General features: G+C 46.2%; 1 protein-coding gene and 1 pseudogene across 1 annotated transcript in view; both read right to left on the bottom strand.

Moving 5' to 3' along the window:
- The window catches only part of LOC135887580 (zinc finger protein 420-like), a 411396-nt pseudogene that overhangs the window by 69922 nt on the left and 316824 nt on the right, over positions 1-24650 (bottom strand).
- LOC135887686 (butyrophilin subfamily 1 member A1-like) overlaps positions 1-24650 on the bottom strand; it is a 63888-nt gene that overhangs the window by 9374 nt on the left and 29864 nt on the right. The window contains exons 5-6 of the mRNA XM_065415413.1: positions 12487-12591; positions 867-887 (exon numbers count right to left, since the gene is read on the bottom strand). Of these exons, the coding sequence (XP_065271485.1) occupies positions 867-887; positions 12487-12591 (126 nt within the window). The remainder of the gene's footprint in view (positions 1-866; positions 888-12486; positions 12592-24650) is intronic.

The following is a 24650-nucleotide window of genomic DNA, read 5'->3' as shown; positions in this document are numbered from 1 at the left end:
TTGACACACACAGGAAATCGGGAGTTACAAATTCTACTAGAAATGTACAATAAAAGAGAAAAAATCAGAACTGCACAGAACTACACAACATGAGCATTACTGTCTGATTGCTTTATATTATAAAAATTGCCATTGCCTGGAGAATTATTCCTGCAAAGTTATAATCAGACTTTACCAGCAAACACACTACATTTATACTGCAAACACCAAACATGTAAAAAAAACCCTATATTTAAGGCCTACTCCTACTATTGAAATCAATGACATATCTTCCATTGACTTCAGTGGGAATGGGGGTTATTCTAAAAAATGTACAAGAATAGGGGGAAAGAAGGTTTCTTATGTTAACAATTGAGCATTTTCTATTTTTTTAATTAATAATCATATAACTATATCCTTCACAAATCTTCATATCTTTACCAAAAGATGATATTCATCCTGTTACTCCATTTTATTTCATTACATTTTCAGAATTAAAGTTAAGGCTGAGCCATCATTTCCATTCAAAGTCCCTGTATTTTTTTATTCCTCAGAACGTTATTTCAAATTACCTTTTGGTGTTAGAATTCTCATACTTAGCCCAAGACCTCTATTATTTTTTAAAGTTATATTATAAATATGACAAAACAAAACAAACCCCCTACATGAACAAAGCACCTTTATAAGGATACACCTTTGTACAAAAGGTTTTACATGTAGGTAGAGGGAAAATGACACTTACGAAGTTCCACTGCATGTTTCTCTACAAATGAAACAAAAATGGACCAATTATTAATAGAGGAGCTTCTCTTTCCAGGGATATACATTCAAGGATACACATTTGTACAAAAGGTTTTACATATAGGTAGAGGGAGAATGACACTTACGAAGTTCCACTGCTTGTTTCTCTAAAAAAGAAACAAAAATGGATCAATGATTAGTTGAGGAGCTTCTCTTTCCAGGGATATACATTCAGGGTGGGATTTCCAAAATTACTGAAGTGACTAAGGGGCAGAAGTCCCAATGACCCCGACATCACTTAGGCATCTTTGGAAATCCTACTGGTAAAGGATTATACACATGACGGCTGAAATTCACCTATGCTGTGCAGGCCTAATGCAAAGCCCTCTGTACCACTCAGTGCCTACATAGGCTGTGTGCTATGGGTCAAGCTTCAGAGCCACTGCACACACTCCAGCATGTCACATGTCTCTAAGTTTCCCCTGAATGTTTTAGAATTACTAAGACTTTATGCTTTCCCCTTCTCTTGTCTATAACATTGGTCTGTGTCAGTACTAATATTCAGTGCCAAAAACTCTTTAACACAAAGTTAAGGCTGGTGGTGTCTTGCATAGGCGCCGACTCCGTGGGTGCTCCGGGGCTGGAGCACCCACGGGGAAAAATTGGTGGGTGCTCTGCACCCACGGGCAGCTCCCCACCCCAGCTCACCTCCGCCTCCTCCCCTGAGCACACTGCAGCTCCGCTTCTCCCTCTAGCTCCCAGTGCTTCCCGCCGCAAAACAGCTGTTTCACTGCAGCAAGCGCTGGGAGGGAGGGGGAGGAGGGGGAACGCAGCACGCTCGGGGAAGAGGCGGGGCTGGGGCGGGGATTTGGGGAAGGGGTCCAATAGGGACAGGGAGGGGGCGGAGTTGGTGCGGGGACTTTGGGAAAGGGGTTGGAATGGGGGCGGGGCAGGGGTGGAGTTGGGGTGAGGCTGGGGGTAGTGGCGGGGTCGAGCACCTACCGGCGCCAGGTAAAGTTGGCGCCTATGGTGTCTTGTGTCCTTCCAGAACATTGAGTTCAGCAAAACTGAAGCTTTGGAAAAGCAGGGAATACAGAGTAAAGGTACAAGCCCACACAACCTGAACTCTGCTCCTTTTAAGTGATACTTCAGTACACCCACAATACCCAGACTCACACTCTGCCTGCTCCCTGTACCCAACAGGAGCTACTCACACCATCCCTACACTCAAACACGTCACCGACTCCACAGAAAGAACACCACATCTGCTAAATTTTATAGCCCCTTCAACCTCTTTAACAATCCGTTCACCCATATGCACAATGCCAACTGACATATTTTCATTTCCCTTCATTAAATTCACAGACCACACTCATCTCCCACCTAACAGCTGACAATCCTCATGGCAAGAAGACCCCTGTGCCCTCCTGCTGACATACCCACACCAGACAGCACTAACATGAGGCATACTGGATCTCTTCCAAGTACACACACACCTCTTTCCTTTGATCACACACATAGGAACACAAGAATGACCTTCCTCAGACCAATGGTCCAGCTAGCCCAGTTTTCTGTCTTCTGACAGTGGCTGGTGCCAGATGCTTCAGAGGGAATGAACAGAACAGGGCAATTTATCAAGTGATCCATCCCGTCGTCCACTTCCAGCTTCTGACAGTCAGAGACTTAGGGACATCCAGAACATGGGGTTGCATCCCTCACCATCTTGGCTAATAGCCATTGATGGACCTATCCTCCATGGATTTATCTAATTCTTTTTTCAACCCAGTTTTCCTTCAGGTTTCACAGGTTGACTGGGCATTGTGTGAAGAAGTACTTCCTTTTGCTTGTTGTAAACCTGCTGCCTATTAATTTAATTGGGTGACCTCTGGTTCTTATGTTATGTGAAAGGGTAAATAACGCTTCCTTATTCACTTTCTCCACACCAGTCATGATTTTATAGATCTCTATCATATCCTCCCTTAGTCTCTTTTCCAAGCTGAACAGTCCCAATACTTTTACTTTCTCCTTATATGGAAGTTGTTCCAGACCCGTAATCATTTTTCTTTGTCCTTCTCTGTACCCTTTCCAATTCTAATATATCTATTTTTGAGATGGGGCAACCAGAACTGCCCGTCCTATTCAAGGTGTACCATGGATTTATATAGTTGCTTTATGATGTTTTTTGTTTTATTATCTATCCCTTTCCTAATGCTTCCTAACATTCGGTTAGCTTTTTTTTTTTTACCTGCCATTGAACATTGAGCAGATGTATTCAGAGAACTATCCACAATGACTCCAAGATTTCTTTCTTGAGTGATAACAGCTAATTTAGATCCCATCATTTTGTATGTATAGTTGGGATTATGTTTTCCAATGTGCATTACTTTGCAGTTATCAACATTGAACTGCATCTGCCACTTTGTCACCCAGTCACCAACTTTGTGAGATCCCTTTGCAACTCTCTGCAGTCTGCTTTGGACTTTACTATCTTGAGTAATTTTGTATCATCTGCAAACTTTTCCACCTCACTATTTATCCCTTTTCCCAGATCATTTATGAATATGTTGAACAGTATTGGTCCCAGTACAGATTACTGGGGGATCCCGCTATTTACCTCTCTCCACTTTGAAAACTGATAATTTATTCCTACCCTTTGTTTCCTATCTTTTAACCAGTTACTGATCCATGAAAAGACCTTCTCTCTTTTCCCATGACTGCTTACTTTGTTTAAGAGCCTTTGGTGAGGAACCTTGTTAACAGCTTTCTGAAAGTCCAAGTACACTATATCCACTGGATCACCCTTCTCTACATGTTCGTTGACAACCTCAAAGAATTCTAATAGATTGGTGAGGTATGATTTCCCTTTACAGAAGTCACGTTGACACTTCCCCAACATATCATGTTCTTCTATGTGTCTGATAATTCTGTTCTTTACTATAGTTTCAACCAAATTGCCTGGTTCTGAAGTTAGACTCACAGGCCCGTGATTGCCTTTGGAGCTTCTTAAAAAAATATAATAAAATAATAATAAAAAAATCGGCATTACATTAGCTATCTGGTACAGAGACTGATTTAAGTGATAAGTTATATCCCACAGTTAACAGATCTGCAATTTCATATTTAAGAACATAAGAACTCCATACTGGGTCAGACCAAAGATCCATCTAGCCGAGTATCCTGTCTTCTGATGATGGCCATGGCCAAGTGCCCCAGAGGGAATGAACAGAACAGGTAATCATTAAGTGATCCATTAGGCAACCTTAACTACTTTAAGAAAGGTTTTTGTCAGTGAGTTTAACCCCCTTTCCATAACCCCTTCTCCCCTCAGTGCAGCTCCAAACCTCTTTCCCCTTATTACCCACTACTCCTCTGCTCCCTAATTCCCACTCCTCCCCAGCAACTATTTGCATGTGGAATTTATTTTCTTTTCAAAAATATCTGAGCAACCTCTGAGGATTCTGATGCACTCAGATTACATTTTCCCAAAATAAAACACCCTATTATAGTAAGGTGTCTTCTGATTTCTGCCAATGGTTGGATTTAAACTCACAGGGCCTGGCTGGTACTCAACTGCTAGAGCCAAAGCAGCTTATGCTAAGCCACACCATCGTTGTGAGTCATAGGTTGCTTTCAGCACTCTTGGGCTGTCTCTCTGCAAGGTGCTCAGTATAATTCATTTGGCTCCTGAGCATTAGGCTATATAGAGAGCTAATCCCTTTTCAACTTTGCTCCCCCAAAGTGAGCTAGGCAGGCCTCTCACTCATTCTCACAAGAAATGGCTTTGGTGCCTAAGCCGCCTGACTCCAGGAGAGGGGTTCCTGCCTGTGGTCAACGAGCAGAGCTAGGCACCTCCCTGCAGCCTGGATTTAAGCACCAAACTCTGTGAGAAGGGCGGGGCTTAGGACACAATCCTCTCATTGGCATCTCCCATTGGCTGGCCTAGGTGGCTCCCCACCTAGCATGCTGGCTTTTGTGGATCCCATTCTAAGGTCCCTACCTCCCTGCATGCATTGTAGAGGGACCAGAGGCACCTTACTCAGGCTTTGTGGATCACAGTGCTGTTCCAGTGATCTTCTAGGCACCTAAAAGTTTGGTGGTGTGATGCTCAATGTTGGAACACCCAACACTGGGTCCCTTTGTGGGTCTGGGCTTGTGTAAATTAGTCCAGCTCCACTGATTTCAAGAGAGTTATTTTGATTTCTACCAGCAGATCATCTGACCTAAGAGGTAATTTCTATACAAAGCCCCCTTTTTTGGTTGTTGTTATTATCTTTTGATGTGAAATTTCTCACATTTAGGCTTACCCTGCTTTAAAAAATGTTAAATTGAATAGTAAATCTTCCAAAAGAACAGGAAAACACCACCACCACCACCACCCTGCTACGAGGATACAATTGTGTACAGAATTTGACTTATGCAAAGAGAAAGACTGAGACTTGCCAAATGGCTGCGATATCTTTTCCTCATTGATTATTTACTTACCCCATTGGATATTCCACAGGGAGCACCAATGTAGCATGAGAGTGCATTGCACTTTATTAGCAAAAAATTATTTTAAGTATAGATATCAGGCATCTGGTGTCTCTGCCTTGTCGTGGCGGGACAGCTTGTGTGCTCTAACAATCCCCAGAGTTTGTGCCGATGGGGGCTTTTTACTCCTGGCAGGTTCAACTATGCCAGATTGGTCTGTGGGGGAGGGACCAGACAAAAACAGACACCCTGGTCCTCCAGGTTGGGGGTTAGGCACAGGGCTAACAATCCTGTCCCATAAAAAACAAAATATGTTATGGAAACAGTGGCGGAGAAATCAACAATGGGGGGAGGGATAGCTCAGTGGTTTGAGCATTGGCCTGCTAAACCCAGGGTTGTGAGTTCAATCCTTGAGGGGGCCACTTAGGGATCTGGGGCAAAATCAGTACTTGGTCCTGCTAGTGAAGGCAGGGAGCTGGACTCGATGACCTTTCAAGGTCCCTTCCAGTTCTAGGAGATGGGATATCTCCATTAATTTAATTTATTTAAACCATTACCGTGTGTGATGGCCTTCAGGAGTCAATGACCCGTATGACTGCCAGTGGCGAAAGCTGAAAGGAAGTCAGTGGCAAGAAGACTGAAATGCTCAACACCAAGACAAAAATAAACTTGGTTTTTGGAATGTACGGACAATATATGAAATGGGGAAGCTAGCTCAGGTCACAGCAGAGATGAGACGCTACAGCTTACACATCCTGAGTGTCAGTGAGAGCAGATAGATGGGATCAGGAACAGTAACAACAGCCTCAGGAGAAACTTTGCTGTATTCTGGATGGGATGATGGACAACACCATGAGGGTGTTGTTATCCTTTTGAAGAAGGGAATGGAGTGGAAGTCCATCAGCAGCAGACTTATGAGAGCCAGACTGAAAGGGAAACATAATAATATCACCCTGATTCAGTGCTATGCTCTGACAAATGACAGTGATGAAGAAGCAAAGGACAAATTCTACATTACACCTATCGTCATGGGACACCTGAATGCCAAGGGCGGTAAGGACAACACAAACAAGGACAGAGCAATGGGAAGACATGGGTGTGGAGCCATGAATGAAAATGGAGAGAGGCTTTTAGATTTCTGCAATATGAATGACTTCGTCATCGGCAGAACCCTATTTCAGTATTGTGAAATTCACAAGCTGACATGGTGCTCTCCAAATGGTAGCAATAAGAACCAGATTGACCATATGATGAATGATCAATGGCAAATGGCGATGTTCAGTGACAGAAGTGAAAGTGACAAGGGGAGCAGACGTTGGCAGTGACCACCACCTTGTAACAGCCCCCATCAAGCTAATACTGAGACTTGTGGGTCCACCAAACAACATAGACATAGATGTTATGACGTTGACAAGCTAAAGTCCCCTGAAATACAGAAAGACTTCGTTCTGTAGTTAAAGAACTGGTTTCAGGCACTTGCAGACCTTGATGAAGAGGAGTGGAATGCAGATGAGGAGATCAACAAGAACTGGGACAAAGCAACAACAATCTATAAACAGAGCAGTGACGCCTGTTTAGGCTACAGGCAGAAGAAAAGAAAGGAGTGGATTACACCCAACACATAGAATGCCATAGAAACTAGATGAGCCCTGAAGAATAAAGTTTTACATACAAAATCTCAGAAGCTAAAGGACAAACACTATGAGCAATATAGCAAGGCACAATGGGAGGTCAAACGCCTTGTGAGAGTGGACAAACAACACTATATTGATAATCTGGCAATACAAGCAGAGGATGCAGCTGCCTGTTGTGAACAAGGAACCATCTAAAAAATGATGCAGCTTATCAGTGGCAAACGGCAGACACCAATATACACACTCATTAGGGACAAACAAGGTCAGCTACAAGAGCAAGCTGGTTTTCAGAAAGGGCGTTGATGCATAGAACAGATACCCACTCTACGAAACATAATAGAACAATGCTCAGAATGGCAACGGCAACTCTACATAAACTTCAGAGACTTTGAGAAGGTCTTTGACAGTATTCACAGGACCAGCCTATGGCGCATTCTAGGGGCATATGGAATTCTTCTCCGTATAATCAACATCATTAAAAGCTTCTATTCCAACTTTACATGCAGTGTTGATCACAGTGAGCTCAGTTTTGAAGTCAAAACAGGAGTAAGTCAGGAGTGTCATGTCTGCAATCCTCTTCAACATTGCCATTGACTGGATAATGCAGCGTAAAACAGAAGACATGCCAAGAGGCATCAGATAGACACCTTTTTCATCCCTTGAAGACCTGGACTTCGCAGATGGTCTCTCTCTCCTATCACATAGTCACAACCATATACAAGAAAAAACAACCCAACTCAACACATTCAGCCAGCAAATCAACCACAATAAGACAGATATCCAGACCATTAATATTGCCTCACCATCACCAGTATGGATAGAAGATCATGTTCTCATCAATGTAGAAATATTCACATACTTGGGCAGCACCATCAGCTAGGATGTGGAACAAGCAAGGATATCCAGAATAGAATCAATAAAGCCAAGAACACCTTCAGGAGCTTGAATACAGTCTGGAAATCATCAAAATACAACACCAAAACCAAACTCAGAATTTATCAGAGCTGCATACTTCCAACACTACCTTATAGTGCAGAATGCTGGGGAATGACAAAGCATGATGTGTCCAAACTGTCTTCATTCCATACAACCTGCCTCAGAAAAATTCTCCGTATCTTTTGGCCCAGAACAATCTCAAGCCAAGACCTATTCACACAGTGCAGCCAAGAAGATATGAGCGCCATCATTACCAGGAGGCATTGGAGATAGACTGGCCGTGTGCTTCGGATGGAAACTGATTCCATCACCAGAATAGCAATTAGATGGACACCCAAAGGCAAGAGAAAATGAGGTCACCTGGAAACAATATGGCGAAGAGCTGTGGAAGCTGAGCTGAAAAACATGGGGCACAGCTGGGAAACCATGGAAAGACTTGCCAGAAACAGACAGGAGTGGAAGAGCTTCGTCACTGCCCTAAACGCCAGGGGAGAGGCAGAGGCAGATTAGAGTTTTGTGGGGCCCTGGGCCAGAGTAAGTGGGGCCCCTCCCCACCCCTTCCTCCTGCAGTCTCCCCACTTCCCCCAGAGCTCCTGCTGGGGAAATGGGGTCAGGGCATGAGGGCTTGCCCCGCCCCACCCTCCCACCCATCACTTCTGCCAGTGAGCAGGGTTGCGGTGCGGGGGCTTGCCCCGCTCCGCCCGCCCGACGCTCCTGCCAGGAAGCAGGGTCAGGGCATGAGGGGTTCCCCTGCTCCCTGGCAGGAGTGCCGGGTGGATGGAGCGGGGGAAGCCCCCGCACTCCAACCACACTCCCCGGCAGGAGGGCCAGGCGAGTGGGCAGAGCAGGTCAGGGTACGGGGGCGCCAATTTTTCTGGGGCCCCCGAATTGGTCAGGGCCCCTGGGCACGGCCCTGTTGGCCCAGTGGCTAATCTGCCACTTATAATTCTGGCACATCAGAAAAAGGCAGGCTAATAAACAGGGACAAGTTTTTAAAGTGCTTGTACACAAATGCCAGAAGTCTAAATAATAAGATGGGTGAACTAGAGTGCCTTGTGATAAAGGAGGATATAGATATAATAGGCATCACAGAAACCTGGTGGACTGAGAGCAATCAATGGGACACAATCATTCCGGGGTACAAAATATATCGGAAGGACAGAACAGGCCGTGCAGGGGGAGGAGTGGCACTATATGTTAAAGAAAGTGTAGATTCAAATGAAGTAAAAATCTTAAGCGAATCCACAGGTTCCATAGAGTCTCTATGGATAGAAATTTCATGCTCTAGTAAAAATATAACATTAGGGATCTATTATCGACCACCTGACCAGGACAGTAATAGTGATGATGAAATGCTAAGGGAAATTAGAGAGGCTATCAAAATTAAGAACCCAATAATAGTGGGGGATTTCAATTATCCCCATATTGACTGGGAACATTTCACTTCAGGACGAAATGCAGAGATAAAATTTCTCGATACTTTAAATGACTGCTTCATGGAGCAGCTGGTACGGGAACCCACAAGGGGAGAGGCGACTCTAGATTTAATCCTGAGTGGAGCGCAGGAGCTGGTCCAAGAGGTAACTATAGCGGGACCGCTTGGAAATAGTGACCATAATACAATAGCATTCAACATCCCTGTGGTGGGAAGAACACCTCAACTGCCCAACACTGTGGCCTTTAATTTCAAAAGGGGGAACTATACAAAAATGAGGGGGTTAGTTAGACAAAAGTTAAAAGGTACAGTGACTAAAGTGAAATCCCTGCAAGTTGCGTGGGCCCTTTTTAAAGACACCATAATAGAGGCTCAACTTCAATGTATACCCCAAATTAAGAAAAACAGTAAAAGAACTAAAAAAGAGCCACCGTGGCTTAACAACCATGTAAAAGAAGCAGTGAGAGATAAAAAGACTTCCTTTAAAAAGTGGAAGTCAAATCCTAGTGAGGCAAATAGAAAGGAGCACAAACACTGCCAACTTAAGTGCAAGAGTGTAATAAGAAAAGCCAAAGAGGAGTTTGAAGAACGGCTAGCCAAAAACTCCAAAGGTAATAACAAAATGTTTTTTAAGTACATCAGAAGCAGGAAGCCTGCTAAACAACCAGTGGGGCCCCTTGACGATGAAAATACAAAAGGAGCGCTTAAAGATGATAAAATCATTGCGGAGAAACTAAATGGATTCTTTGCTTCAGTCTTCATGGCTGAGGATGTTAGGGAGATTCCCAAACCTGAGATGGCTTTTGTAGGTGACAAATCTGAGGAACTGTCACAGATTGAAGTATCACTAGAGGAGGTTTTGGAATTAATTGATAAACTCAACATTAACAAGTCACTGGGACCAGATGGCATTCACCCAAGAGTTCTGAAAGAACTCAAATGTGAAGTTGCGGAACTATTAACTAAGGTTTGTAACCTGTCCTTTAAATCGGCTTCGGTACCCAATGACTGGAAGTTAGCTAATGTAACGCCAATATTTAAAAAGGGCTCTAGGGGTGATCCCGGCAATTACAGACCGGTAAGTCTAACGTCGGTACCGGGCAAATTAGTTGAAACAATAGTAAAGAACAAAATTGTCAGACACATAGAAAAACATAAACTCTTGAGCAATAGTCAACATGGTTTCTGTAAAGGGAAATCGTGTCTTACTAATCTATTAGAGTTCTTTGAAGGGGTCAACAAACATGTGGACAAGGGGGATCCGGTGGACATAGTGTACTTAGATTTCCAGAAAGCCTTTGACAAGGTCCCTCACCACAGGCTCTTACGTAAATTAAGCTGTCATGGGATAAAAGGGAAGGTCCTTTCATGGACTGAGAACTGGTTAAAGGACAGGGAACAAAGGGTAGGAATTAATGGTAAATTCTCAGAATGGAGAGGGGTAACTAGTGGTGTTCCCCAAGGGTCAGTCCTAGGACCTATCCTATTCAATTTATTCATAAATGATCTGGAGAAAGGGGTAAACAGTGAGGTGGCAAAGTTTGCAGATGATACTAAACTACTCAAGATAGTTAAGACCAAAGCAGATTGTGAAGAACTTCAAAAAGATCTCACAAAACTAAGTGATTGGGCAACAAAATGGCAAATGAAATTTAATGTGGATAAATGTAAAGTAATGCACATTGGAAAAAATAACCCCAACTATACATACAACATGATGGGGGCTAATTTAGCTACAACGAGTCAGGAAAAAGATCTTGGCGTCATCGTGGATAGTTCTCTAAAGATGTCCACGCAGTGTGCAGAGGCGGTCAAAAAAGCAAACAGGATGTTAGGAATCATTAAAAAGGGGATAGAGAATAAGACTGAGAATATATTATTGCCCTTATATAAATCCATGGTTCGCCCACATCTCGAATACTGTGTACAGATGTGGTCTCCTCACCTCAAAAAAGATATTCTAGCACTAGAAAAGGTTCAGAAAAGAGCAACTAAAATGATTAAGGGTTTAGAGAGGGTCCCATATGAGGAAAGATTAAAGAGGCTAGGACTCTTCAGTTTGGAAAAGAGAAGACTAAGGGGGGACATGATAGAGGTATATAAAATCATGAGTGATGTTGAGAAAGTGGATAAGGAAAAGTTATTTACTTATTCCCATAATACAAGAACTAGGGGTCACCAAATGAAATTAATAGGCAGCAGGTTTAAAACAAATAAAAGGAAGTTCTTCTTCACGCAGCGCACAGTCAACTTGTGGAACTCCTTACCTGAGGAGGTTGTGAAGGCTAGGACTATAACAATGTTTAAAAGGGGACTGGATAAATTCATGGTGGCTAAGTCCATAAATGGCTATTAGCCAGGATGGGTAAGAATGGTGTCCCTAGCCTCTGTTCGTCAGAGGATGGAGATGGATGGCAGGAGAGAGATCACTTGATCATTGCCTGTTAGGTTCACTTCCTCTGGGGCACCTGGCATTGGCCACTGTCGGTAGACAGATACTGGGCTTGATGGACCTTTGGTCTGACCCAGTACGGCCTTTCTTATGTTCTTATGTTCTTATAATAGATACTAACTAACTAATAGATATCAGGGCCAGCCCTAGGCTTTGCAGAGTCTTGTGGGAAATGAGACAGACATAAGTGACCCCAAAGAACTGGGAGACAGAAGACTGAGCAAGATGCAGATATAACTGCTTTGATCTGGGTTTCTGATTCAGCCTCGTTGCCTAATTTTCTCCTCCTTCCAATTCCATACCTCTCTCTCTCTCTCTCTCTCTCTCTCTCTCTCTCTCTCTCTCTCTCTCTCTCCATAAATGGAAATATCATGGTCTTCTGCATTTAGGACAAGATTGTATCTTGCACAACACCCCTACACAAGAGAGTAAGGGGGAAATGAAACCTCCTTAGTTTCATGCATGGGCTCCCTGGATCCTTGCTGTGTGCATTGGATTGAGGGAGGCTCAGCTGGCACAATATGCACCACTGCAAAGGTGGGTGGGGAATGAGCAAAGAGCAGCGGACAGTGGACTGAGCTTTCACTCCATCCTACAATGCTGCAGGCAGGTACTGGTGGAGACGTCCTCTGTGCTGGATCCAGAGGCTGGTGCAGGTTACCACCCCCCTGGACAAAAGGGGAATCTTAGTAGCATTTTCTTCCCTGTGCTGCTGGGAGGTGGTGCAGTTACACACTTCCCATCACGTCTGGCCAGTATCAAATCGTTTACTGTATTCATTTTTTTTTAAAAAGAAAATGTCTTGCTAATTACACTGTATTTCCTGCTTCTAAATTTACCTTTGATTTTGAAGAGATAAGCACTAAGGCCAAAGGAACCAAACAAAACCACCAGGATCACACACATCGCCACCATCCAGGGATTCACCTTTGGGAAAAAAGGATCTGAAAAACAAAATCCCAGAACGACTCATTACTTTGTAAGCAGGGACAACAACCAAATGACTCCATTTCATATGATGCCAACCCCAGTGGGACTAGTCTAAAACAAGGGAGGAAGTATGGCCCCATCAGCACTGCATAAAACTCTAGAAACAGCTATTAAAAGTGACTCCAACCAAGACCGACATCAAATTTGTACATTGGTGTATAAGTGAGCCTGGTTTGATTTGCTGCTTCTTGTACAATGAGAGGCAACACTCTCCAGTCCTTCGGGTAGTGGGATGGGATTTGTGAGACCTGAGTTCTGGTCCCAGATTTGCTGGTGACCTGCTGTGTGACCTTGGACAAGTCCTTTCCCCTCTCTGTGGCTCCATTTCCTCTCCAGTCTTTTTGGGGTCTTGATTATTTAGATGCCTGTTCTATGTAGCAGGAACCAACTGTCACTATGTGTTTTTTGAGTGCAGTGCTCAGCAAAGCAGGGCTACTATCTCACATGAGGAATCTAATGTAATACTGCCACTAGCAATAGTAATGACCATGGATCAGAATGTTGAAGGGTTAAAGTAGTTGATCAGAGTGGTGTTCTACCAGGGGAGAACAAGGCTTTCAATGTTAAAGAACACTCAGAAATTGCCAGGTTGTCTGAAAAAATTGCCTGTCAATCCACTATTTCCCCCAAATCTTTCAATGAATCATAATCACAATTCATCCAAACTACTGTGCAGGAAGCTATTCATTTTTTGTGATCCTCTTGTTTAAACCTCACGTCTAAATCTCACCACTTCTTCCCATACAATATCTCCAAGGTCTGACCTTTTCTCTCTGCCCACGCTGCCAAATTCTGGTCTAAGCCTTGATCACCCCACATCTTCACTACTGTAATCTCTTCCTCCCCGGCCTCAGTGCTCCCCCTTCCAATCAAATCAATGCAAAATACTACTGTTAAGATCTCATCACACAAACTATATTATCAGCCTGTTTAAATCCCTCCATTGGCTCTCCTCTTCCAATGCATCAGACTCAAACTTCCTGTTCTCACTTACAAAGCTCTCCAGTTTAGCCCACCCCACCTACCCAACCCAGTATACCACCACAAGGTCAATTTCCAGTTTCACTTCCAGTGATGCCAACCTCAAGCCCCCAGTTCTCTACTTCTTCAGCAAGGTATTCTGTGCTTTCACACATGCCACTCCTTATGAGTGGGGAAAGCTCCAGTCAAAATTCATAAAGCCTCTTGTCTTCCTTCCAGTCTCTCCTCAAAACTCATCTCTGCAATGATGCAACCTGATAATAGCTAGGCAGGTGGTGAGCTGTGATCATTACTATTTGCAGTCAAAGATTTAAGAAATGATAGATGGTGGTGAAATCTTGGTCCCACTGAACTCTAAGAGTTTTGCCATTGACTTTAATGGGACAAAGATTTCCATCGGGGTTGAGCCTCGCAAATGAGTTAAGTGTTGTCCCCCATCCCCAAATGGTCAATAGGATATCATAGATTTATGTAAGAGTGGGGAGAATGTTTGGCTATTTGTCTACTGTGCCTTCTGATTACTGTTCATTCAAATACAGTTAAAGGTTTAGGATGATATATACAAAATCTCCTAAGTCAAAGAAAGCAAGTGGGACATAACACATTCTTCAGACAGGTCAATATTTCTCTACCAGAAATGACATAAGGGAAAAATAACTAGATTCTTCTACTGCCTATATAGTATAGGTGGGAATTTCAGAAGTGCATAATGTCCAGTCTACAATACAAAAACATGTTGCCAGCATAGCTATGTCAGTTGGGGATGTGATTTTTTTTATCAACATAGTTATACTGACAAAAGCCCTAGTGCAGTCACAGTTATGCTGGAAAAACTGCACTAAGGCTGTGTCTACACTGCCACTTTCAGCGCTAAAGCTTTTGTCATTCGGGGTGTGAAAAAACACACCCCTGAGCGACAAAAGTTTTAGCACTGAAAAGCGCCAGTATAGACAGCGCTTTATCCCGGGAGCCGCGCTCCCAGCGATAAAGCTACCACCGCTCGTTTGGGGTGGGTTTTTTTTTTTTTTTTATAAAGCATGTCTACACTGCCCATGTCGCAGCGCTGCTGCAGCCACACTGTAACATGGGTAGTGCAGACATACCCTTACACACGAGTATTGTTTATGTCAGTTATAAGTCATAAGAGGAGGTTACTCACCCTATGCAGTAACTGACGTTCTTCGAGATGAGTGTCACTGTGGGTGCTCCACAACAGGCCACGATGCATCCCAGCACCTTTGATCGGAGATTTCTACAGCAGTACCCCTATGGGCTGTGCACGCGCTGTGCCTGCCTCATGAGCTGTCAGTGTTTGAATAACGCATGCATGGCCCGGGCTCCTCAATTCCTTCTCTACAGCGGAGTGTGTTCCAGATTCCAAAGTAGAGGGGAGGAGGGCGGGTAGTGGAGCACCCACAGGGACATTCATCTTGAAGAACGTCAGTTACTGCACAGGATGAGTAACCTCCTCCTCTTCTTCTTCTTCGAGAGATGTCCCTGTGGGTGCTCCACTTCAGGTGACTGAAAAGCAGTATCCCTTAGGATGGTTGGGACTTCGAATCAGGTAAGAAGGCCAGACAGCTCTACCCATCCTGGTGTCGGATGCTGCTGTGTGCATGAGAGCGTAATGATTGGCGAAGGTAAGGTTTGATGCCCAGGTAGCTGCCCTGCATATGTCAGAAAGCAGGACATTACGGAGAAAGGCAGTGGAAGTGGAGACAGCTCTAGTAGAGTGTGTCCTAATTGATGTAGGAGGTTGTATGTTCTTCAGTTGGTATCAGAGACATATGCAGTCTGCAATCCATTTGGAGAGTCTCTGGGTAGAGATAGCTTTTCCCTGTGATTGCTGAGTGGTAGAGATGAAAAGTTTGGGGTTTTTCCTAAACGGTTTTGTTCTATCCAGGTAAAAGGATAGTGTTCTGCGCACATCAAGAGTGTGCATTGCTGTTTCAAAAGCATTAGCGTGGGGGTTTGGGAAAAATGTTGGTAGGTGTATTGGCTCACTGAGGTGAAAGGAAGAGTATCTTAGGCAGGAACTTCGGATGTGTGTGGAGTGTGACCTTATCACGGAAGAATGTGGTATATGGAGGTTCTGCCATGAGTGCTCCTATTTCTCCTACTTGTCTGGCAGACATGATTGCTATCAGCAAGGCAGTCTTCATGGATAGGCGGAGAAGGGAGCAGGTAGCCATTGGCTCAAAGGGGTTATCCATCAGGGCTTTGAGGACTAGGTGGAGGTCCCAGGGCGCAGCAGGCGGTTTTATGTCTGGATATAATGTTTGGATGCCCTTCAGGAACCTTTTGGTTACTGGATGGGCAAAGACCGTAGTGTTGTCAATCTTATGGTGAAATGTGGTGATTGCCGCGAGGTGGACCTTGAGGGAACTCGCGGAGAGACCTGATGTTTTAAGGTAATCCAGTATCAGTGGGAGTGGAGTGGAAACTGGGGAGGTCTGTTTGGTCGTACACCAAGATGTGAACTTCTTCCATTTATGTAGGTAAGTAGTGTGCATGGTATGTGTCCTGCTGTGTAGTAGGACTGTCCGCACTTGTTCAGAACATGCTAACGCCTCATTAGAGAACCATTGATTAGCCAGGCCCTCAGGTGGAGTCGTTATATGTCAGGGTGAAATAGCTGGCCCCTGCACTGTGATAGGAGGTTGCTAAGGAGGGGGAAGGGGAATCGGTGGCTTGACCGACATCCACATGAGGAAGGGATACCATGGTTGTCTGGTCCACGATGGGGCTATTAGAATGATGTTGGATCTGTCCTTTCTTATCTTCTGTATTATTCTGTTCAACAGAGGTTTTGGTGGAAACACATACATGAGAGTGTCGGTCCATGGAAGCATGAAGGTGTCTCCTCGAGAGTGTTTCCCCAGGAGCAGAATGTCGGGCGTTTTTTTGTTTATTGATGTGGCAAATAGATCTAGTTGGGGATAACCCCAGGTCTGGAAAATGGTGGATAGAATGGCATTGTTGAGTTCCCACTCGTGCTGTATGGGGAAGGATCGACTGAGCTCGTCTGCGGTGGTGTTCTGAGAACTGGGCAAGTATGAGGCGGAGATATGGATATTGTGCTGAAGGCACCAATTCCATAGTTTTACCGCCTCTGTGCAGAGGGAGTGGGACAGGGCTCCCCCGTCTGTTCACATAGAACATGCATGCGATGTTGTGTGTCATGATCCAAATTCTGCGGTTCTGGATAATGGGAAGGAAATGGAGGCAGGCACTGCGTACGGCTTGGAGCTCTAGTAGATTTATATGAAGTTTGGTTTCCATAGAGGACCAGAGGCCCTGAGTGGTGAGGTGACCCATGTGCGCTCCCCATCCTGTGAGGGATGCATCTATAGTGATGGTCAGTGAAGGGAGCTCTTGTCAGAAGGGAATCCTGGCACAGATGTTGATAGGAGAGGTCCACCAGAGAAGCGAGTCCTTGACTTTCGGAGGCATAGTTAGCAATTTGTTTAATCTGTGAATATTTGGTTTGTATACCATGGCTAGCCACCCCTGAAGGCATCGCATGTACAGGGGGGCATTTGGGACCACGAATGTGGAAGCGGCCATGTGCCCTAACAGCTGCAGGGAATCTCAGACTGTAACCCCGCAGGGTGGCACGTATCTAGGTAATTAGGGTACCCATTGTGTGGAATCTGTCCTGGGGAAGAGAGGCAAGACCCGTGGTGGAGTCGAGGTGTGCCCCGATGAAGTTGGTTTGTTGGGTAGGTCGTAAGGTAGATTTGCTTCTGTTTATTTGCAGACCCAGGGTGTGGAAGCAGTGCACAGTTGCAGAAGTTGCTCGGGTCGCCTCCAAGTGAGTGGGAGACTTGAGGAGACAATCGTCCAGGTAAGGAAAAATGAGGAGCCCTTTCTTTCTGAGATGTGCTATTACGACTGCTTGCACTTTTGAGAAGACACATGGGGCAGTGGAAAGGCCAAAGGGCAGGATCTTGTATTGGTAGTGTTCCATTCCCACGGCAAATCTGAGAAAACGTTGATGGGCAGGGTTGATAGTGATATGGAAATATGCGTCTTGGAGGTCGAGTGTCGAAAACCAATCTCCCTGCTCCAGCATCGGAATTATCGTTGGTAGAATAACCATCCGGAATTTCTGTTTCTTGACAAACTTATTTAGACGTCAAAGATCGAGGATAGGGCGCCATCCGCCGTTTTTCTTTTCTGTCAAGAAGTAGTGGGAGTAAAACCCTTTCCCTCTGTGTTGAGCTGGTACCCGCTCTATCGTTCCTAGTTGTATGAGGTGTTGTACCTCTTGACGGAACAACTGTTCGTGAGAGGGGTCCCTGAAGAGGGATGGGGTGGGAGGGTGGGTGGGGGGTACGGAGAGGAAGGGGATGGCATAACCTGATCTGATCATTTCCAGGACCCATCTGTCCGTAGTGATGGCTTCCCAATTGGCAAGGAACGGGCGCAGATGGTTTCCAAAGAAATGGATGGTTGAAATCGATGCTGAAGAGGGTGGGAGGTTTTCTATACCCCTGACTAAGGCTTCAGATTTGTTTGTTTGAGGCAGGAGGGTGGGTCACCGTAGTTTGTGGAGGGTGACGTCGTTGGGTTCTGGGTCTATGGCGTTGTTGTTGCTGCGTATCATATTGTCTGAAATGTTGATTTTGTGCAAAAGCATGGCAGCGTGGCCATTGGTATGGTTGATATCTGTACTGCCTCTTTTTTGTGGCAGGTGGGTGGATGCCTAAAGACCTGAGATAGCACGTGATTCTTTCATGAAATGGAGGACCTCATTGGTTGTAGAGGCGAAGAGCTTGTCCCCATCGAAGGGAAGATCCTCGACAGTGCTCTGTAACTCCTTGGGAAAGGATGAAGAAGTAAACCATGAGGCACACTGCATGACGATGGCTGTGGATCTGGCGGCTGCATCCGCAGCATCGAGGGCGGCCTGAAGAGCTGTGCGGGAGATCACTTGGCCCTCGGACACCACCACTTTGAATTGTTGTCGTTTGTCTTCCAACACATTATCAATAAATTGCATTACTTTAGCATAATTTTTGTAGTCATATTTTGCTAAGAGCGCTGCGTAATTCGCTACTCGAAATTGCAAAGTGGAAGATGAATACACTTTGCGCCCAAAGGAGTCCAGTCTCTTGTTCTCCTTGTCAGATGGGGTAAATTGGAAAGGCTGGTGCTTATTTTTCTGGTTGGCCGCCTTGACCACTAGCGAATTGGGTGATGGGTGAGTAAATAGAAACTCCGAACCCTTCGGCGGGACAAAATATTTGTGGTCCAGTCTCTTGCTAGTGGGGGTTATCATGGCCGGGTTCTGCCAGATAATTTTAACTGGTTCCATGATGGCCCTATTAATTGGTGGGGCTATTTTGGATGAGGTGGTAGCTTGTAATGTGTCGGTGAGTTCGTGGTGGGTTTCTGGTACCTCCTCCAGGGTAATCTTGAGTTCATTGGCTACTCTTTTAAATAATTCCTGAAAGTGAAGGAGGTCATCAGTAGTGGGAGGTGGTGGGGGCACTGTGGCCTCCTGCAGTGCTATCGCTGTAGGATGGGGAGCGATGTCCTGTGCAGGCGGAGCGGCTACTTCAGGTCTTATCTGCCTATCCATGTAAGAAAGCATCGGGGAGCGCCTGACAGCTTTTCTACGGGCGGCACGGTGAACGCTCAATTGTGCCGTGGTGTAGTTCCACGGACCCCAGTGTGGCCATTGCCCAGGAAAGGGAGTAGGTGATCCCATCCAGGGGTTGCCATACCAGTGTGGGTAGCCACTAGGATAGGAGGAGCATGGTATAATGTGTCTCCCACTTGTAGGTAAGCGAACCTGGGAGGAATATTGTGAGGAAAACATATGGTCATCATCCTCTTCCTCCTCCTCCTCCTCTCCACTTGAGAGGCTTGGAGCGGTAGGGGAGTCCTGCATATAGGGTGCTGAATGTCCCAGTGATAAATCAGTGCCGAGTAGTGGAGATTGAGGGGTATGTGACACTCTTAAGTCCCCTGGATGTAAAAACTGAGGTGGTGCAGTGACACCAGGTGCCGAATGATAAGGCAGGAGAGGTGTGAGTGGTGACTGAAGTGGAGCTGGTGCCGCTGCCGTTGGTGCAGGCAGAGTCTGCGGAGGCATCTGCTGCACCAAAGGTTGCATTGGGGGTACATACTGTGCATAGCGTAGCTAGGGGGTTCAGGAGAAGCAGCTGCTTCCCCTCAGTACATTTTTCAAAAGCGGCACCTGCCGGGCCGCCGCTGGGGTCCTGCAGGCAAGTAGGGGGGGGGGCAGCACGGTCGGACTCCGAAGGAGCCATTGGGGGGGGTGGCGGCTGCGGCCAGAGGAGCGAGGGGGCCGGCTCCTTGGCCATCGCACCCCACACTCAGCGCGGCCCCAACATCGCCGCTGCGGCCGCCTCCTGCGGCGGCTCAGGGCTCGGCAGCCGAGCGCTCCGCGGTTGGCGGGCAGATCCCCTCTCCCCGGCAGCTTCCTGCTTCCCGGCGGGAAGCAGGAAGCTGCCGGGGAGAGGGGATCTGCCCGCCAACTGCGGAGCGCTCGGCTGCCGAGCCCTGAGCCGCCGCAGGAGGCCGCCGCGCTGAGCGTGGGGCGCGATGGCCGAGGAGCCGGCCGCTTCGCTCCTCCGGCCGTGCCCGCCGCCCCCCCCCCCCCCCCCATGCCTCCTCCGGAGTCTGGCCGTGCTGCCCCCGCCCCCTTGCCTGCAGGAGCCCAGCAGGCTCCACTTTTGAAAAAAATGCTGGGCTGCCCGGGCGAGGGAACCAGGAAGCTGCCGGGGAGAGGGGATCTCGCCAGCTGCTGCCCGCCCCACTGGCCGGAGGAGGCGCAGAGTAGCCGGAGGAGGAGCCAAGGAGGGGCGTGGCCAGAGGAGAAGCCAAGGGGGGGGGGGAGTCTTTTTTATGGTTGCTCCCCCTGCACTGAGAAGCTGGCTACGCCACTGATACTGTGCCATAGGAGTAGATGCCCCAGAAGTGGGTACTGTCGGGCAGGCAGGCGACATGAGGCGGCTTGGTGCCAGGAACGTCGGCTGCGGTGGGTGAGAAAGCGGTGCCGCAAGATCAAACAGCGGTGCCACGATCTCTGCTTGTGCTCTCGGCCCCGTGACAGCTCTCGGCACCATGCTGTCAAAGGTTGCCGAGGGAGAGCTATAGGAAGCGGGCAGCTGAAAACCCTGAGCCTCGGCACCAGGAAGCTGAGCAGCCGACTCACAGTTGGTGCCTGCAGAGTTAAAACTGCTGAGCCGTGGAGCGGCGGGCACTGGTGAGGGGGAAGTCATTTGAGACTTCTTTGCTGAGAAGTGGCCCCTGAGGGAGGAGGAAGCTGCCCGTTTCTTTGTTTTACCCTTCTCCCTTGAGGGTTTTAAAGAGCTTTGCTGGCCAGGGTCAGACGCGGGTCTGAGGGATTTTTCTAAGAGAAGTAGTTTCAGTCTTAGCTCCCTGTCCTTGCAGGTTCGCACTTTAAGTTTATTACAGTGGACGCCTTTTTGGGGTACGAGACTCCCCCAAACAGCGTACACACTGTGAATTACCATCCGAGATAGGGATGGCCTCGTTGCAGGAGGCACATCTCTTGAAGCTGGGGGAGCCAGGCATGTTTGTAGCTGAGATTTATTTTTTTAAAATAACTCTAAAAACTAAACTATTTTCTTAAATAGTTTAATCATAGAGTTACTATCTAAATTAAACTGAGAAACAGAACTATCTCTGAGTAAATCTGAGAGGACTGCTGAACTCTGTCTCTAGCCAGGGATGGTAGAGAAGGAACTGGGGAGCCCGGGCCTTGCACGCGCTATTCAAACACTGACAGCTCGTGAGGCAGGCACAGCGCGTGCACGGCCCGTAGGGGTACTGCTGTAGAAATCGCTGATCAAAGGAGCTGGGATGCACCTTGACCTGAGGTGGAGCACCCACAGGAACATCTCTCTCTCGAAGTGCAGTTTTGCCAGTGTAGCTGTGTTCATACTAGAAGTGTTTTGCTGGTAGAGCTCTATGGGAAAAATCTTCCTAACGTAGACAAAGGCTAAACCATTTTTGTGCACAAGTCCTATTGACATTCAAGGCGCTTTTGTGTGTGTGTGTGTGTGGGGGGGGGGAATAACACCATTAGCTAATTGGATTTCTAGTTGTGTGTGTGTTTGTTTGAAATACACACTGTGGCCTTCATTGCTATGGATTCATTTTAACATAGCTAATCAGTTGGTTGTTGTTGTAGTAGAAAGAGAGAGCTTGAAGCATTGGCCTGGTGCAAAGCCTGAGGCCTGAACCAAAGTCAGCAAAAATTATGCTATGAGCAACAGTCAGGCCCTGTCAAAAGCAGGTGCTTGCCTGCAAGTCAGTGTCTGGTACATGAAATCGGCACCAATATTGCTAGCATTGCTAAAGCACACAATGTGTAAACACTTTCCAGCAGGCCAGCACAAGAACATCCCAACCTAGCACACGATAAAATGGCTTGACAAAAGTGCTGAATAGTGATATTTTGTCTGAAAAATCAGGAGTAAAGTACAAGGGGAGGTAACAAATGTGTCATGAAACACGTAAGGTGGTACATAAGTTGTTTATCCCAGATTGTTTGTCTCAGTCTATAAATGTTGGGATACCTTGCCTTAACCCTTCGTCCAGCCTAGGGGGCAGTGGAAAAGTCCTGCCACTGACTGAGCTGGTCCATTGTCACAGGCATACATGTGTTAGCGTACCTGTAACCATTGAGCCGGGGCATTAGCACCATGCTTTGTCAGCAATAAACCTGACCGAGTGCCTTTGCTACTAAATGGGTCTGTGGTTATTGGATAGTTTGATTGGAGCCTGCTGTACAGGTTATCTGGCCAGAGCCAGTGCAGCACGGAGAGAAAACACACACATGCAGCCAAACATCTGACAATACTGCCCCGACTGCTGATCTGGTAAGTAAGCAAGCTGTCCTCTGTAGGAATCATGATCTAACATGGCAGAAGGCTACATGCTAGGGAATCCCCTTAACCCCACCCTGAAAATCCCCACAGAGTTTGATAAGGTAAGGACACGCTGGGTTGCTAGCAAAAGAGTTCCATATGAATTTAAAAAATATAGTGGGGAAGAAATCTGGAACGGAATCTGTAAGGCTAGGGCAGAGACTGTAGCCTTGAAAAATAAGAGTAAAAAATGTAGAATATTGCAAACTATGGCCATGGCTGTTAAATGGTTAAGACAACACGCCACAAAATTGGTGGAGCAAGTAACAGAAACAAAGAAAGTTAAAAGAAGCAAGAGAAGTAACAGAGCCCTGGCATGCTCCTGGTCTCGTAACAGGGCAGCAAGCAGTTCAGAGACAGCAAGCACAGGAACAAAATAAAACATTGGAGACAGCTGTAAAGAATCTGCAAAAAAGAGAAGTGGGGGAGAACACTTCAGGAACTGACCTTGTTTGCATAGACAGGCTGTGACGCTCTGTACCTCGGGGGAACACCCAGCACCCCCATGTTCATCCTTATAATATGATTGTGTGGTATCTAATGCAAAGTTTGTCATGTTGGGTGTCTTCAGAAGGCTCATTGTGTACTGAGCATTGTTATAGTAATCATTGTTATAGTAATGTTACAGGTTGTAATTTAATGTATATAGTTATGAGGCTGAAAATGTGTCCTCATGGCTTAAGGCAAGCCCAGGCAAAAACTCTCCAGAAGCAGAGGGGCAGTTCACACCTCATCAGGGCACGTATGGGACAAACCCAGCCCAGCCTCACAGGAACAAAGGACACTGGCCTAGGCAACAACAAAGGATCTGTTGGACTCTCGAGTGAGTCACCCCCCTTCCTTTAGTCAGTTTGGGACTGCGATGAGGTAATGCTCACCTGACTCTGAATGGGGGCGCGCGGGGGGGAGGGAGGTAAAGCCAAGAGGGAAGAAAGGACATGACAAAAGGAAAAGATGTTTGCCATGCTCTTCCTCTCTCTTCCACCTACCGCTACAGGCACCACACCAAGCGACTGAAACGCTGATCAAAGGGGAGAGCCTGGCTGAAGGGCAACCAGCCAGCCTGTGGTGAGAAGCATCTAAGTTTGTAAGGGCACCAAAAGTGTTAAGATCAGCTTAGAATGCGTTTTGCTTTTATTTCATTTGACCAAATGGGACTAGTTATGCTTTGACTTAAAATCACTTAAAATCTATCTTTGTAGTTAATAAATCTGTTTGTTTATTCTACCTGAAGCAGTGCATTTGGTTTAAAGTGTGTCAGAGACTCCCCTTGGGATAACAAGCCTGGTGCATATAAATTTCTTTGTTAATTGACAAACTCAACAGGCATAACTGGACACTGCAAGACGGAGGTTCCTAGGGTTGTGTCTGGGACCGGAGATACTGGCTAGTGTCCTTCAGTTGCACAATCCAAGGAGCAGCTTACATGCCAGAGGCTGTGCATGAACAGCCCAGGAGTGGGGGTTCTCACCGCAGAGCAGGATAAGGCTGGCTCCCAGAGTCAAGGATTGGAGTGACCTAGGAGATCACTGGTCCAGATAACACCAGAGGGGAACGTCACACCCATGTTTTAAATATTGGTAGTCAACAGTGGACTTCAGGTAACTACCCTGTGCCTGAAGAATGGGGACAGAAATAGAAAAAGGTGGCCCTAGCAAAATTATAAAATTAAACTGGGGCCACTGCAGTGCAACTATCACCGTACAATAAAAGCCAGGTTCCGGTAAAAAATAAATCAGGACCTAAACTGGTGCCAGTCAGAACAGGAGAAGTAAGTGCAGAGGGAGGAAAAGTAGCAGACAATACTATCACAGGATTGGTAAATCAGATGAAGGAAAAAATGGAACAGTTCACAGAGCACATTAGGAGACAGATGCTGTGACTCGATCACAGGGGAGTGAATAAAAAAGGATTTCAAAGTGAAAAACTGAGATTAGAATTGATGCATTAACACATGGAGTTGCCCAAAAACAGTTAACTGCAGCAAAAAGGGCACTCCTGTAATCCATTTGGCATGCAAATAAAAGCAACACACATTGGGGGAACGAATGCAGGTTTTGCAAGTGCAAGTAATGACCCCCAGTCTCCTCTCAGAGCTAGGA

This window comes from Emys orbicularis, chromosome 13, assembly GCF_028017835.1.
Source record: "Emys orbicularis isolate rEmyOrb1 chromosome 13, rEmyOrb1.hap1, whole genome shotgun sequence".
Classification (NCBI taxonomy): Eukaryota; Metazoa; Chordata; order Testudines; family Emydidae; genus Emys; species Emys orbicularis.
Note: the sequence above shows the minus strand (reverse complement) of the source record. Positions and strands in the feature narration are given on the sequence as shown.